Genomic DNA, 15,212 nt, shown 5'->3' on the forward strand with positions numbered 1-15,212 from the left:
TAAAATGTAAATACTACTTCTAAAATTGGAACATGTATTTCATGCCTGTAGTCAGACTCGAATCAAGATTTTTTGATGACTCGACTTGACTCGAGTCATTTTCTTAAAAATGAAAAATGACTCGATTCGACTCGAGTCAATTTGTGTATTGACTCGACTTGTACTCGAGTCATTGCACATGACTCGGAGTCCGAGTCTCGGATCAATTCATATGACTAGAAACTGGGTCTACCAAGACAGGCATTTCATTGTAATTTCGAAGAATAGTAAAATTATCACACTATCATTATTTTGTCTATCAGTACTAATACTTGAAAATGCTACCAAAAACTGTCATAAGTGCGGAAAATTAGCATATTATAAATGCGAACATGGCCTACTAAAAAGTAGGCCATGATGCGAACCATTCGATATCACCAAACAAAGTAATATAAAATGGGTTTAACAAGACTTTAACTGGAAACAGAGAGCAGTCAACACAATGACTTGGACTCGGAGTCGAGTCAAAACACTATGACTCGGACTCGGCACTCTACTCCGTGACTTGGACTCGGATTTGACTCGGTACTGAATTGAAAATGACTCGACTTGACTCGAGTCAAAACTATAAAAGTGAGATTGACTTGTGACTCGGAACCTTGTGACTTGGTGACAACCCTGCCTTTAGTCCAGAAAGTTTCAAAGGTGATATGCTAAAACAGCTCTAAAACTAAAAAAAAAGTAAGAGTCCACTTTTCTAGATTAGGACACGCCATGGACATACTAGATTACGATATGACAAGTAAATGCTGGATTGCGAAACACCAGTGTCAAACGTCATGATGAGCCATATATACTGTGATGAATTATTTCATATGGGCGAAGGACGACAATGTGGTGAAAACTGAACCACGTCAAACCTCTACCTAAATTATATTCACCGATACTTTCGTGAAATCATACTGGCACTCCGGATCCAGCATTGCGCGCGAAGCGCGACGAAAATTCTGGGCTTTACTAAACTTTTATGAAAATTAAATGTTGATAGTCCGTGAAAACAGCCCCGAAATTCCTCCGGCTATCTTCCTGATTGGAAGATTGAACTACTTGTACTTGAAAAACTGAAAATAGCGAAAAGTAAGTAAGTAGACCACAAAATATTGCGAAGTAGAAGTAGAAGTAGCGAAAATCAGATCTACTTGAGTAAGTACCAGAAGTAGAGGAAACCTACTTGAGTACTTCGAAAAAGTAGAAGTACTTCGTTACTATCCACCTCTGAAAATTTCTCAGGCTATCTTCCCGATTGGAAGATTGAACTACTTCTACTTGACAAACTGAAAATAGCGAAAAGTAAGTAAGTAGATCACCAAATATCACGAAGTAGAAGAAGAGAAAATCAGATCTACTCGAGTAAGTACCAAAAGTAGAGGAAAACTACTTGAGTACATCGAAAAAGTAGAAGTACTTCGTTACTAACCACCTCTGGCAATAGCAACCTAACTAAGAGATCTTTCGACTACTAAATTAAGGACCTATCATCTGGAATGAACTGCCACAAGATATCCGTGAATTGCCTTATAATAGATTCAACAAGGACCTACTTAATCACCTCTTGTCGTTATATTAACACTGTTGTCCTACCTTGCCCAGACATTGCTTCATTGATCATTTGCTACCATCGGTTAGTTTTTTCTTTTTTCTTTTCCTTTTCAAACTAAAATTTCTTACAGCCAGACTGTATAGAGTCAAGTGTACCTGTTTGATGCTGGTGTGATCAGACTGTAGTTGACCTTCACGGTCGTATCGATTATTCATCCTATCTGATACCGAATACTGTGCACAGTGTGCACTGTGCACTGTGCAATGTGCATTGTGCATGCATATTTTCTGTACCACCATCATTGCAGTCTGTTTTTTTATGTATTTTGATTGGATGAAAATAAAGACTCTCTCTCTCTCTCTCTGTGTTGTGGAGAGGGGAAATCGGGTATTTACTAGTATCCCCGGACAGTAAACGTGGGTGTATTTTGAATCGACTATTCGTCTCGCGCTAGCAACGGTTGTGTAGCCTGCCACGTCATACTCTCCCAATTATGTTACAGTCGAGCGAGCGGCCGTTAATTGTCCTCTTCTGTCGATCTTGACTTTGTAAGTTGTCGACCGTTTACAATAGCGTATGTTATCGTCACGAGATGTATGTTTGGTTACTATATTATATTCTGTCACGGAATGTATATATGATGATAACAATTAAAATTGGTGAGGAGAATTAATCGTCAAATAAGAAGTTCAATCTTGTCCCTGACACTGAGATCTCGGCAGCGAAAAGGTTCCTTCTTCGTCTTTATCCAATTCGATTTCGCATTTTTGCGTCTAATAAAATTAAATTGGATGAATGAATCACATTACAGTTCGCTACCCTTGAATTATTATACAGAACTCTTGATCAACACCGTAACTGCCGCACCCATCCACCCACCCCATCGGGCCCAAAATTATTTCGTAAATTAGCATAAATTAAAGAGTTTTAGTTTACTCAAATGGGCATTTCGGCGTCGGCCATTACCGCGCCACGACGGACCAGGACATATACAGTTTTAGGCCATGCAACATGCCACTCCAAGAAGTGTGCCAGAACGATCGGCCGCGGGAAAACCTGGGCCGAAAAGGACTGCCCTTATGCTGACCGAACACTTCGATAGGCCTATATGTTTAATTGACCATGGGCGCCTAAATGGCTGGGGTCGAATGTTTCTGTTCTGGCAATCTGAACCCAACAAGACAAATGCCTACCAGCAAGGAAAATTGAATTTCCAGTGAAGAAATGCCAGTTTGAAATCGTGTGCGTCTTTTAGTTTAGTACGTTTGGGCGATTTCAATATCTTTTGACATATCAGACAGGAGGTCACGAAACAACACATGAAGTTATCATACCTCCCGAATGTGTTTAATTATTAGTTACGGGCCCTACAGTTTCCATGACACCTCATTGAGCTCTACCAGGCAATTTGATTACGTGAGCATGAGCACTGAGCATAGGGAGGATAAAAAATTGATAGGAACATATATGCAATTCCCGACCATATTGCCCGATTCAATCATCAATTGTTGAAAATTTTCGCGCTTCGCGCGTTTCGTTTATCACCTTGTGGGGGTCCCAAGACCCTCATTTGGGGGGGGGCTGACGAAGTGCTGTTACGGTCCTGCTCTAGGTATCCCTGACATATTTGTATTACAATGGCAATGTGGTGATATGAGTACCAGGTAATGTGAATTGACATTGTGTATATAGGCCTAAAACATACCAGTCCATTCTGCTGTTCATAAATCACGCCCTTGAATATTACTCTGGATCCCCTGGTAGCTTTCTTACAGCTCTTCAGATCAGGATGGTCGTAATGCATTTGTTTCAAAACGTCCATTCCCATCATATCGTCCATCCCCATCATAGACTCGTCCAATTCCTCGTTGGATTTGTCAACTTGGTCGTTTAGAAGGTTTGTCACTTGCGCCATGACTTCCTGGAATTTCGAAGCTATTCGCATTAGTTCTGTTTAGTTACTGTCATGTTCAATAGCTCATACACTTTTTACGACCGCGACGAACCCAAAATACATTATTTTCCCCAAATGTAATGTTCTGCAAAATTTCTATCGCGTTGAGTTAATTTAAATTTTTAAATCGATTTCTTAAATCTGGACATTCCATTACATACAATCGATAAAATAGGAAGTGGCCTATGGCCTTATAGTGTAGAATGATCCTACTTCATGTGTTTGTAGTGCTCAAGTCCTAGGCAGAATGTTATCGTGCAATTATGGGCCATGCGATTATGATGCCTCACGCAGCATTGACCTACTTAGAACAGAACAGTACCGACCTGGAATTCGGAACCATCGCATTCAACAAAATCACCGTCGTCTTCCTCTTCGATGTCGCCGTCTGGAAGGTCATCCCTTTCGTCGATTTCCGGATCCTGACAAGCGTAGTACAGAAGTTTGTAAATTTGTAGATATACATTGACCAGGAGCTTGGCTTCGCACACTTTGATCGCGTCTTCGTCTTTTGCCACGAACTCCATGTCGAAAGTAATCGACGACCCATGCCCTGCCTTTGCAATGAGTTTACGATAATACTGGATTGCTGGCAGTTGGAATCTAAGTCCATAAATCCGTCTGTCATAGCCTACTACAATTTTCTATGTAGGCCTACCTATTACTATATTTCGGTTATGACGAAGATTTATACATCATCGGATTGTGAAAGAAGTGATCAATCCAATATCGCGTACCTCACCCATCATCCTTAGCGTTTCAACATATTCCAAATTACGTTGCAAGTCCTCGCCCATTTGTTTTATTACCATATCGTGCACCCACTCGTTGTCGTCCTCGTCGGAATAGAACTGACATTGCACACACAATATTAGTGCAGAAAGAAGTATCAACGACTTCATGATCTGATGATTATCCTGAGTCTATCTCGACTAGATGGACTTCAATTACTTGAAACGAGTCAAGGTATTCTGAAAAGCGAAGATATATTACATTCCCGAATTCGGCATATAGAAAATATATGGGCATACTTTGGGTTTCAAGTTCCTTTGCCATGCTTGAAAACTTACATACCGCAACGTACTCTCTGTACTAGCCTGATTATCTAACCATCGGGATCTCACACTGAATAACACTGAAGGATTTTGGAAACGGATTTGTTTACCAAGTGGGTTGGTCGTGTTTGGTCACATTTTCTCCGTACACACTAACCATGAAAGTTCAAAAATATTCGATTTCGAAGTTATCTATACAGTATTCATCTAATTGACATAGAGGGCAGCCAGTCATCTGAATTTCGACCGACACTGCGAATAGCCCATAAGCTGGGCTTTCTGTGTCTGTCAGCAGATAACGTCCAGCCTACAACATACTCGGTTGTTCCATTTCAACCCAAGTCAATGGGGTTAACTCAGGGATTTAGTTCTATATATCCCTGGGTTAACTTGGGTCATGAGTGACTCATGATGACACAAAATGCACAAGCATAGTTTACACATATAGTTGATTGTATGGTAATGTGCAATCAGCACTTGTGACTATATATTATACATGTAGGCTACTGCAGTACAGAGAGTTCTAGAAATCCCTGTAAGCAACATGTAGAATTGTAGATCATTTTTACTTGATCGTTTCATAAGTAGGCTACCAGTAGCTCACATTTAAAAAGTGTGGGTGGTGAACAAAGGGCAGCACCACAGAGTTAGGTCACAGCCATAGGCGTAGCCAGGATGAAATTGTGGAGGATAGGTGAAAATGTTATGCAATGCGTAATATAACAATTTCCAAGTTAAAAAGCTGGAAGGGCATATAGCCATTGGTTACGTCACTATGGGCATGCGAAGCGGGTAGTCCTATGGAGATTAGGATATTCCTTATCCGTCAGTCTTTCCCGTGTGCGCGTTATCTTATCACAGCAGATCACTGACCCATATTATAGCTATGCTGCTTACTGTCGTAGCCCTGCCGATTAGCCGTAGCTTGGGCCGGACACTGGAATAGATTGTGCTCGCCACTGACTGGCTGCTGGTTGGATTATGAGTATCGATGCGATGCGAAACATGGCAAGGATTTCTAAAACTCTTAGAAATCCCTGCAAACATGGGCTTGCGAGACCAATGAGATACATGGGCTTGCGAGACCAATGAGATACATGGGTCACCCTATTATGAAAATTGCCTCGCGAACCTTTTTACGCGGCAGTGCGTTTGCGTACGTATAACTAATTATCGCGCGCGTCGCATATAACCAATTACTGCAATTTACCTGAAATTTCCACAGACAAGGTTACGTTAAGTGGAAAATAACGACCTCAATCAAGTATAGAAGTTGAGTTCATGGTCGGTCAAGCCACGAAGAGTAGGTAAACGCAGCATGGCAAATCTTCAAGTCGCCACGGTAAAGCGACAATGACCCAGCTAGGCCCTTAGTCACCAGTCACTTTGGACTTTCATCTATTGCTAGTATACACTTAACGAGTTCAATTGTTCCAGGTTGTGAAGCGACGACACCAGCATCGGCTATGGTTCTTTGCAAAGGATGACATGAGTGCTGTAACGACGACGTCGACAGAATTCCCGCGAGTTTCCCTAATTCCTCGTACCCGAAGCGGCTTCGTCACTAGCGCTAACTCTCGTTCAGCGGGTTCTGTGTCTCGCGAGTCTAGCGTACTCATAAAACCAGAGTGGACAAGTTACTGAGACTAACTGTCATGAACCGAGTTTCGAAATAATTTTTCTGCAACTCATACATTTCAATTACTTCTCAGACAACATTATTTAATGAGGATAAACATTTCATCTGTTCAAATCGGTATAATCGCTCACACATGATAGATGAGAGCTGTAACTAGAGATTTGCGGGTTATTTTCATGTCAGAGTGAGCGAAAAGGCAATGATATAAATTATCTCAATTAAGCCACGATCTGTAACCATTGTTAACTGATGTAAATATTATAAGAGCCTTTCGTCTACCCCCAACTGCCACAGCAAATCCATGCTCATTAGTATGCACAAAACTTTGGCGAAGCCGGATGCCCTTCAAGCCGCAACTTTACCATTTACCCGGGTTTGAGAACGACACTAGGCGAGTTTCAGCAGGCAGCCATCTCTATCGATCTTTTGCCAGGCTAGACGTGAAACCACAGCTACAGTGGCTGTTCTCTGTTCAATATTTCCATATTACATATTATCAACTCCTAGCAATTCATTCTAGGATTGCTACAAGCAAGCATTGATATATAATATTGGCAATTGACAATGCTTTCCAGAATTCTCATGTATTGTTACGGTGCGGAAGAAGAGTCAGCAGCTCAGCACACACACTATCTGACCTAAGATAAGCTTATTACTGCACTGGAGTACACCGCGGTAAAGTATATTGAGCGGCAACAATTTTAACCAATCCTTGATCACACTTTAATACACAAATCCAGCTAGATTACTGCACCAAGAACCACGCCAATACCATTTCAACAAATCAGAATCGGGGGAAAAAGAAAAAGAAACTAGTCAAAGTTGAGGAAGGTCACTCATTGAATGGTAAAATCCAAAATTCCTAACAAAACTAAGTGTCTCATGCATAAGTGTCTCGGAAATTGTATTCCTGTACTGCCAATCAACTCATTTCAAGACCGAAACGCGGTCCGTTTATCTCGCAATTTACCCCGTACCTTAGTCCTTGCTTTGAAAACGGCTTGATTGTGCAAGTGCCTTTCAAAATGGCTCGAGGAACCTTTCGAGTGCAAGTCATCAGGAATTGGCGGCCCAAGCTCAAATACATCTCTGAGCAAATCATTTGATTTCAAATGGAAATTCAAACCGGTACCCAATATACTCCGAAAGGCTTCGTATTGTCGTTTTCTAGTCCAACTATATAGCTCCAGGACTTCTTTCCCGAATTTTATTCGTTCATCTGGAGTCACGCCATCTTCAACGGTCTTCAATATATCTCGAAAACTCGATCTTTGCTGCCGTCTGTCTTTCTTAGCTCTGTGTTTGTTGCTGTCTGTCGCCAGGCTTTTCAGACATTCGCATAATTTCTCTTCCTCCAAGGTACTTGATGCCATTTCCAATTCATCCTCATTGTACAGAATTTCGTAAAACAGAGCGATCGTCTCTCCAGCCGTGATTCTAAGATCCACGTCGGCGCTTTGTAGCAGTGCTGGCAATTGAGAGAATGAACTTCTCACAAGTTCAGACGCCGACGACCAGTTACACACAGAAAGGAGCAAACCCCATGCCAGCAACGCACTGTTGTGTAGATTACAAACCCCAGGACTAACCACCGGAACCGTCCCATCTCCTTTGAAATACGAATTTTGAAATATTGATTCCAATTTCGACATGCATTCGACTAATTCCGAAATTTCAGATGCAGCTACAAAGCAATATAAACCAAGCGCCTCACAACATTTTGCGCGAGCATTAACATTAGCTGACTTATCCATGATGATAGGGAGCAATACAGACTTGAAGTTTCTGAACATTTCCTCACCACCTTCAACAGATCCAATCTGTATGCCGACAATGGCAACCAGAACAGCCGCCAGACATTGTTCTTCACTTTTGCCTTTTCTGATGCATTTCTCAAGGGCACTTGATAGAGTATCTTTGTGGGTTTCCAAAACGTCTGACATATCCGACTTCAGAAAATGTTTCATTATGATCTTCAAACAATCCTGTCTGTGCTTTGCGCTTTTTTCCAGTAAGCCTTCTATCGCTTCTTTCACTTCAGCGTCCCTGTTGTCAATGTCAACAGTAGACTCTCCATCCTCGTCGGCAGCATTGTTTTCTATGCTTCTGTCGGAGGTATGATCGCTGCAGCCGCTTACAACACTGCTCACTTCGCTACGAGCATCATCCGTACCACCGACTTCGTTGTCGTAGGTTGAATTGGCTCCATTGAATCTAGCAGATTCCGAATCATCAGGACGACCCTTCCGATTTCTTCTTGCTTTAGATTTACGCATACGCAGGCCAACGTAACCACAGTTCCGTAAGTTAAACTATTTCGCGCGAGACCTTCAACGTCAATAACAGACCGAGACCGTACCGAGACGTCCGAGCACCACATGTATATCTCGCTCCTCGCTTTGTCGTGAGCCGTGACTGATGCGTACACAAAATAACATCACAAAGCCGTTATCGGTGAGCCATAATTGGTAACTTAGCTACATCATCATCATCATCATTGGTTTATTAGCAATTTTATCAGTTCAATACACCACAAAAAATGCGATACAATGAAAAGACAGGAAGATGTCGAAGCGACAAGGAGTAGTCTATGGAATCTGACACCCACCTTGGCCTAGGCGATGTAAAGAGGAGGCATGCACACTGAATGAAAGTAAAGAAGATAGTATAGAAAAAGAATGCGACAAGAAATAGGGCGGCATGTCATGGGAAGCGAGATCGATAGGTCAGTCGTGGTCCGGTAATATCGATCCGGTAGCATCGATCAACATCGGCGTTTACTATCCGTACAAGACACGCAATGCACAATGAGATATAATAAACAGATAGCAAGGTATTGAAATTTAACATCCACCTGACCCACTGGTATACTGACGTAGAGTGTTTTATGTATAGAATGTAAACATGGAATGACAACGACCGATTTTACGGCTTCGTTCCGCTTCGCTGAGGCTGTATTCAGAAATGTTTTGCGTAAGCGACTTTAGGATATCTGGCAATCCAAAAGGTATCTTCCAGAGCGCAGAATTTACTGCAACCACGCACGGGCTATTGTTATGGTCATTGTGCTGCGTCGCAGCAATTGTTTAGAACAATGCCATAACTGACTTTTAGGTGTATTTCAAGAGGGTTCCATTGCCCTGATTAGTTTCTAATGTATATTTTCGGAATCGGTGCGACAGTAGCTTTCAAATAAGATCAACTTTATTGAATTTAAGCACGCGGGTCATCAGCTATGGGATTAGCAATTATGTAGCGTTCAGATTGATGAGCAGTGAGCAGACGCCGGGCAAGCAAGCGTGACGATGGGTGTTGCGTATCTATCCGTAGGTTAGTTATCTATACTTACGCAAAACAATTCTGAATACAGCCTTAGCGAAGCGGAACGAAACCGTAAAATCGGTCGTTGCCATTCCATGTTTATATTTTATAGTTTTATGATTTCTTTACCTCGAAATCAAAAGCGCACAAGTACAACACACTCTGATTCGACTCCCGAAGGAGAACATTTAGGTGCCCTCGGAGGACATTTTCCATTTCCTGAAAAATGAGATTCAGAGCCGTATGGGAGCAGGTGAGGAGCAGCGCAACCCGCAAGCGTATTGGCCATTGTTGCACAAGCGAATGAGCAAATGAGCATTCACGATTTCTCGTTCGCACTTGCTCCGAAATGCGTCGTATCATTCCAAGCAGCATTGTTGCGTCACTATACCAAACTCCGTTACAATATGCAACATTCTAGTATGATTTTGGGGGGTTCCAGGACCCCAAGCAGAATAAAATTTATATTTCCGCAATCAGTAGGCCTACTCGCCGGATAGCTTTCGATTGATACCAACAATTTGCGCGCACAGCAAGGCGGTCAAAAATTACCGTAAAATAGGGTTAAGCCTACCAGCTACCATACGTCCTCCTTTAGGAGGATTGTCCTCCTTATTCAGGTTTTCGAAAATGTCCTCTGAAGACGCCTAAATGTTCCCCTTTTTGAGATTTTGTCCTCTTTTTTGAGAATGTTGGTTGAATATAGGGCAAAATTCGATTGAGATACAGTAAATCAGCACTCAAGTAACGCTCCGTCGGCTATTTCGCGAGCTGAGCCGGAAAGTTGGCCTTTTTTAATTTTTTTTTTAGTCATCCAACTGATAATGTAAACAAAAAACTGTAGTTTGGGACTTGAGCGAGTAAGTTGCCTTTTTTGTGTAGTCAACCGACCACGATGAGTCCGAAATATTTAAAAGAAATTAAGATTTCCTTCTAAGTTTGAAAATTTTGAAAAAGTGTCCTCCTTTCCCGATTCCAAAATATGGTAACCCTACCGTAAAATTGCCTTCGGCCGAATACAAAGTGTGACGCGAATCAATCGCAGTGAGCCGTGAGATTTGTTGTGTCCGCACCATTGTTGGACACTGTGGTTCTACTTGGACACTATTGTGTAGGCTAATAAATTACGATATTGCAATCTTCACTCTTCAGCGTTTTGCCTATATGTTCGTGTACTTGGACGTACATTGTACAATAATAAGTAGCCTATAGTTCATGGGACTGTTCTAGCATTATAAAGTGTCGACAAAATGTGTGGAGAGTCTTTTGCTTTCCCTCACACTTACAGTTGTGACTTGTATTGCAAGCAATGTTTTGCCAGCATGTTCCAATTGTGCATGATGAGGAACAGATTTCGGGCCAGACTATGTCCGTCGAATATTCTCGTGCGCTTTTCCAGAAAACTTCCAATGATAGATTTACTCGTGGAGTATGGCGTCGAAGCGAAATGATCTTTGAAAGTGTAAATACATGGTTTGTTCTGTTTTTCTTTTGAATTGCGAACACTTTATACATCATTATATATTTTTAAGAGTTTTGCCATACACGCATAAAATTCAAAAGGTATGCAGTTTAATTAAATAAGAGCCCTTGCTGTCGTGGCTATATGATTAGCGACCAGTGGTTCTTAACCTTTACTAACCCGCGGTACACTCTTCCGCCAATCCGTAAGCCTTCGCGGAAGCCCAAATTCATAAAAGCAAAAATCTATCACAATACGCATCAAACTATATAAACATCTAATACATTGCTATATAGATTACTGATGCACGAAATGAACTATGCATCGACATAGTGTTAAAATGACGAAACCATTAACATATAATTTTCACACAAAACAAAAACATTTTAATGAATATTTGTTGAAGATCAGTGTGACTTTAGCTGTTTCCATTCAAATACCTTCAGAAATGCGAGGCTTCACCTTGGAAAGTGCCATCGTATAATAGGTCGAAACCCAACAACGTAATACGAACAGCTTAATTACAAACGAGCTTATGAATATTAGGGATAAAATAGGCATTTCAGAATGTCGGGGTTTCGATTACGAACGGCAACCTTGCGTATACGCCACTGCAGATGACGGGTGCCATACCACAACTGCCACAATTTGTCTACTGATCGGGCCTAATTGCCTGCGACCAATGATGACCAATATAATCTTATCATTACAAATCATAAGTACGAGTTAAGTGTGTGTCTTTCTTGACCTCCACGGCACCCCTGAGACTGGCTCGTGGTAGCCTACCCCGAGTGTTCCGTGAAACACCGGTTGATAACAGTAGTATATAGGGTCGCTCAACCGGTGGCAGGGGCTCTTATGGGCGGGGTGGCATGGTGCCGAGAAACCGGGGGTGGCATGGTGACCCTTATGTCTTATGGCGGGGGTGGCATGGTGCCATTGTGTCTTATGGCGGGGGTGGCATGGTTACCTTTTCGGGTATAGGCTGCGGCGGCATGGTGCCGAGAAACCGGGGGTGGCATGCGGCTATTTCGTCTTATGGCGGGGGTGGCATGGTTACCTTTTCGGGTATAGGCTGCGGCGGCATGGTGCCGTGAAACTCGTGGTGGCATGGTGACCCTTATAACTATAGGCTGCGGTCGCATGGTGCCACTGTGTCTTATGGGTGCGGCGACATGGTTACCTTTTCGGGTATAGACGGCGGCGGCATGCTAACGTGAAAACTCGTGGTGACATGCTAATGTTTTTTTGGTATATGTGCGGCGACATGCTAACGACGATAAATGTGCCTGTCGTGTATTCTTACGGGATCTGTGATGAGTCGCCATGTGTTCTTATGGGTGCGGTCGTGAATCGTACTTTCAGGCATCTCTCGTGCGGTGTTGAATAGTCACCAACAATAACCGCACAAACGGAAACTTGGCTTGCAAGAGGATTAAGCAGTGCGTGCGACCTATATTTCGAATGACCTGCGCGCTGAATTGTTTCCGTGCAGTCGTGTGCTACTATCGATTATTACACTAGATCAGTCAGTGCGAAATAGTTTGCTAAATCTAGGAATCACTTCCAAGGTAATATTTTGGTAATTAGTTTACCGCAGAGCCGGCGTAGTCGGCGATTCGAATATCAACAATAACCGCGTTCACAAACTAACACTTCAAAAATGTGTGAAATAGTTTGCAAATCCCCGCGATCACTGACAAGATAATGACTCGGGTGACATGATAACGTTACAGGTATATGCTGTGGTGGTGATTCGCCATGTGTTCTTATGGGTGCGCTCGCACGTCGTACTTTCAATATAGGTATCTCTCGCATGTCGTATTGGAAACTCGTGTTGGCTCGCTCACGCGGTGAAATTTTAGTAATCAGTTTATCACAGAACTTGATTTCGCTGGTAAGATTTAACAAGTAACGAATAACAGACCGTCAGTGTCGGTAACTTGAATAGCGACAAATTGTCACTTATTTCCGCTCTAACCCTAATCCTTTGTGAAGTGAACGCTTATTTAATTTTAAAATCCAACGACCACTCACCGGATAATGCTTCAGACATATAGCAATCCCTCATACCCGCTCACAAGGTAATATTTCGGTAATAAGTTTGTCACAGAGCCGTCGCAGACGGTGATTCGAAAACCAACAATTTGTCACTCGCCCGCGATCGCTATATGTTTCACGCCTCCAGAATAGTGGCTGACTTTAGTTGTGTGATAAGATCCATGAAAATATTCAATCAATGTGTTAGTTTATCAACTTGAAATGAAACTCACTACACAAATCAAGTCGATTCGTATCTGAATGTTTTAAATCGGTACAACTCTAATCCTTTGACAAATCCCTTAACGCGTTTTTGTTGAATCGAACGTAACCGAATATTACTGACGCCGACTTTCAGCCGCATCGAATTATTCGCACATTCCGCGCCGCTGTTTTCACACTTATAGAATCAATACCAACTATAACTCTACAAGAATCAAGAATCACAAGTATGTGCATTACACAGTTATTGTCTTTATTAACTTGAAATCAAACACTTAACAAAAACACGCAACTAATCATTTGGCAACTCTAGCATTACCAAAAAATTCCAGTATTGTTGATTGAAAATCCTTGAGTCATTATTATCAAAAATGTTATAGTACCGCATCGGGATCCATTCGCGGGATGTACTAAAGGTAAATCCAAATAATCCACATTCGCGGGATGTACTAAAGGTAAATCCAAATAATCCACATTCGCGGGATGTACTAAAGGTAAATCCAAATAATCCAGAATGAAATATTTGGACTTTGACATAGTGTGAATTGAAATAGGATTGACAAACACGACTACCAACTTTGATCCAGCCACATTTCAAGATCATACTTTGAAACAAGTAATGTAACATTACAACTCTATTCCCGATCCCGCTTTCCATTTGTCAAAGAGATATTTTAACATCTTACCATACTCAGAAGAATTATTCACGACATTAACAATTGTTAAAAATCTAGTTTTCACTTACTTGATTATATCACTGCAACTCATAAATTTGAATTAATTCATCCTGGTTGTATTCGTATGCTCGGTCTTTTTTATTCAATTGTAAAGGTTGTTACTATTCTGAAGACAAAGTATTTACTAATCGGTGCATATACGATTTGACTTGGACATATTATATTTTGAGTATACGAGATTTGAATGTCTGAACAATAACTGAGAAATAATTTATCACAATTATATCCGTAATATTACAGCGTAAAAGATATTGGAATGTCAGCAACTCTGTAAGGTCATAGTTACTACCACTAATTTACCCGACCAACTCGTCATGATCATTCCTGAAATCAACACAAACGTGACCACTGACTTGAGTTAACCACAAAACAGCATCAAGTTTTAAATCCACTTGTAGCTTACGGCTTATTTGAATGCGGGTTATGTTTTGTTGTAATTGAGTGTACGGAAATAGTATTACGTCTCGACATATCACCATGTCGGAATTTGTGACAGAGAATTGAAACATATGCACTTTACAGAGTGTGAAAATATCACTTTGAGTATCGAGTACCGTTCGAAGCTAGCGATCAATTCTTAATCATTTCAGTAACTCCCCATTGTGTGTGCTAAATGTAAAATATCGCGAGGTTATACACTCTAAGACTTTGATCATTACAAAAGTAAATTGTGATATGTTTGTTAGATGCATCCAATTCAACTAGAAGTGTCTAGTGCCCAACACTCGTAATATCAAAAAAGTACTTGCTACACTGTTATTTGCTACGTGTTATGCATTGTTGTTCATTTGTAGTATTGAATGAAATTGTTCTTGAACCCTCAAATAATAATTCCCGACATGAAACCAAGTCACTGAAAGTCGTTACCATCACGAAGATACAATGTGTACGATGTTTGTCAAATGTGTCCTACCTGGCCAACAGAAAACAATTTTCACTAGCTTGGTAATGAAACCGAAGTCTCCATTCGATATATTGTTTGCGTCAAATACTTTACAACGAACACATTTGCGTGGTTGAGCTTTACATCATCAGACTGTCATCTGTACATCAAGAATACACCCGACTTGTAACTGGATCGTTTACCTAACCGAGTTGTATGCACAGTTTGATATTTTTGTCATTTAGTGATTGCTGAACATACCACTTCGAAATACTGCGTTGATCTTAATTTCCATCATCGTGATAAGTGAAGTACATTTG

At 41.3% G+C, this 15,212-nt stretch overlaps 2 protein-coding genes across 3 annotated transcripts; both read right to left on the minus strand.

Moving 5' to 3' along the window:
• Positions 1-2,174: 2,174 nt before the first annotated feature.
• LOC145441526 (uncharacterized) lies at positions 2,175-4,664 on the minus strand. 2 transcript variants are annotated; one of them, XM_080319413.1, is made up of 5 exons: positions 4,565-4,664; positions 4,271-4,504; positions 3,860-4,090; positions 3,285-3,500; positions 2,175-2,352 (listed from the first exon to the last, which is right to left on the minus strand). In XM_080319413.1, exons 2-5 carry the CDS (start codon positions 4,433-4,435, stop codon positions 2,269-2,271), a joined length of 696 nt encoding a protein of 231 aa, XP_080175539.1. In that variant the 5' UTR covers positions 4,436-4,504; positions 4,565-4,664; the 3' UTR covers positions 2,175-2,268. The 2 variants fall into 2 exon arrangements, with proteins under 2 accessions (XP_080175539.1, XP_080175540.1); XM_080319414.1 differs by having other exon boundaries at positions 3,860-3,955; positions 4,565-4,659.
• Positions 4,665-6,792: 2,128 nt separating this feature from the next.
• Positions 6,793-8,654, minus strand: LOC145441525 (interferon-related developmental regulator 2-like). The gene has a single exon (XM_080319412.1). The coding sequence runs from the start codon at positions 8,501-8,503 to the stop codon at positions 7,160-7,162; it is 1,344 nt and encodes a 447-aa protein (XP_080175538.1). The 5' UTR covers positions 8,504-8,654; the 3' UTR covers positions 6,793-7,159.
• Between the last annotated feature and the right edge of the window lie 6,558 nt (positions 8,655-15,212).

The sequence above is a fragment of the Botryllus schlosseri genome, chromosome 6 (genome assembly GCF_051294905.1).
Source record: "Botryllus schlosseri isolate E-star chromosome 6, Bs_hap1, whole genome shotgun sequence".
NCBI classification, from domain to species: Eukaryota; Metazoa; Chordata; class Ascidiacea; order Stolidobranchia; family Styelidae; genus Botryllus; species Botryllus schlosseri.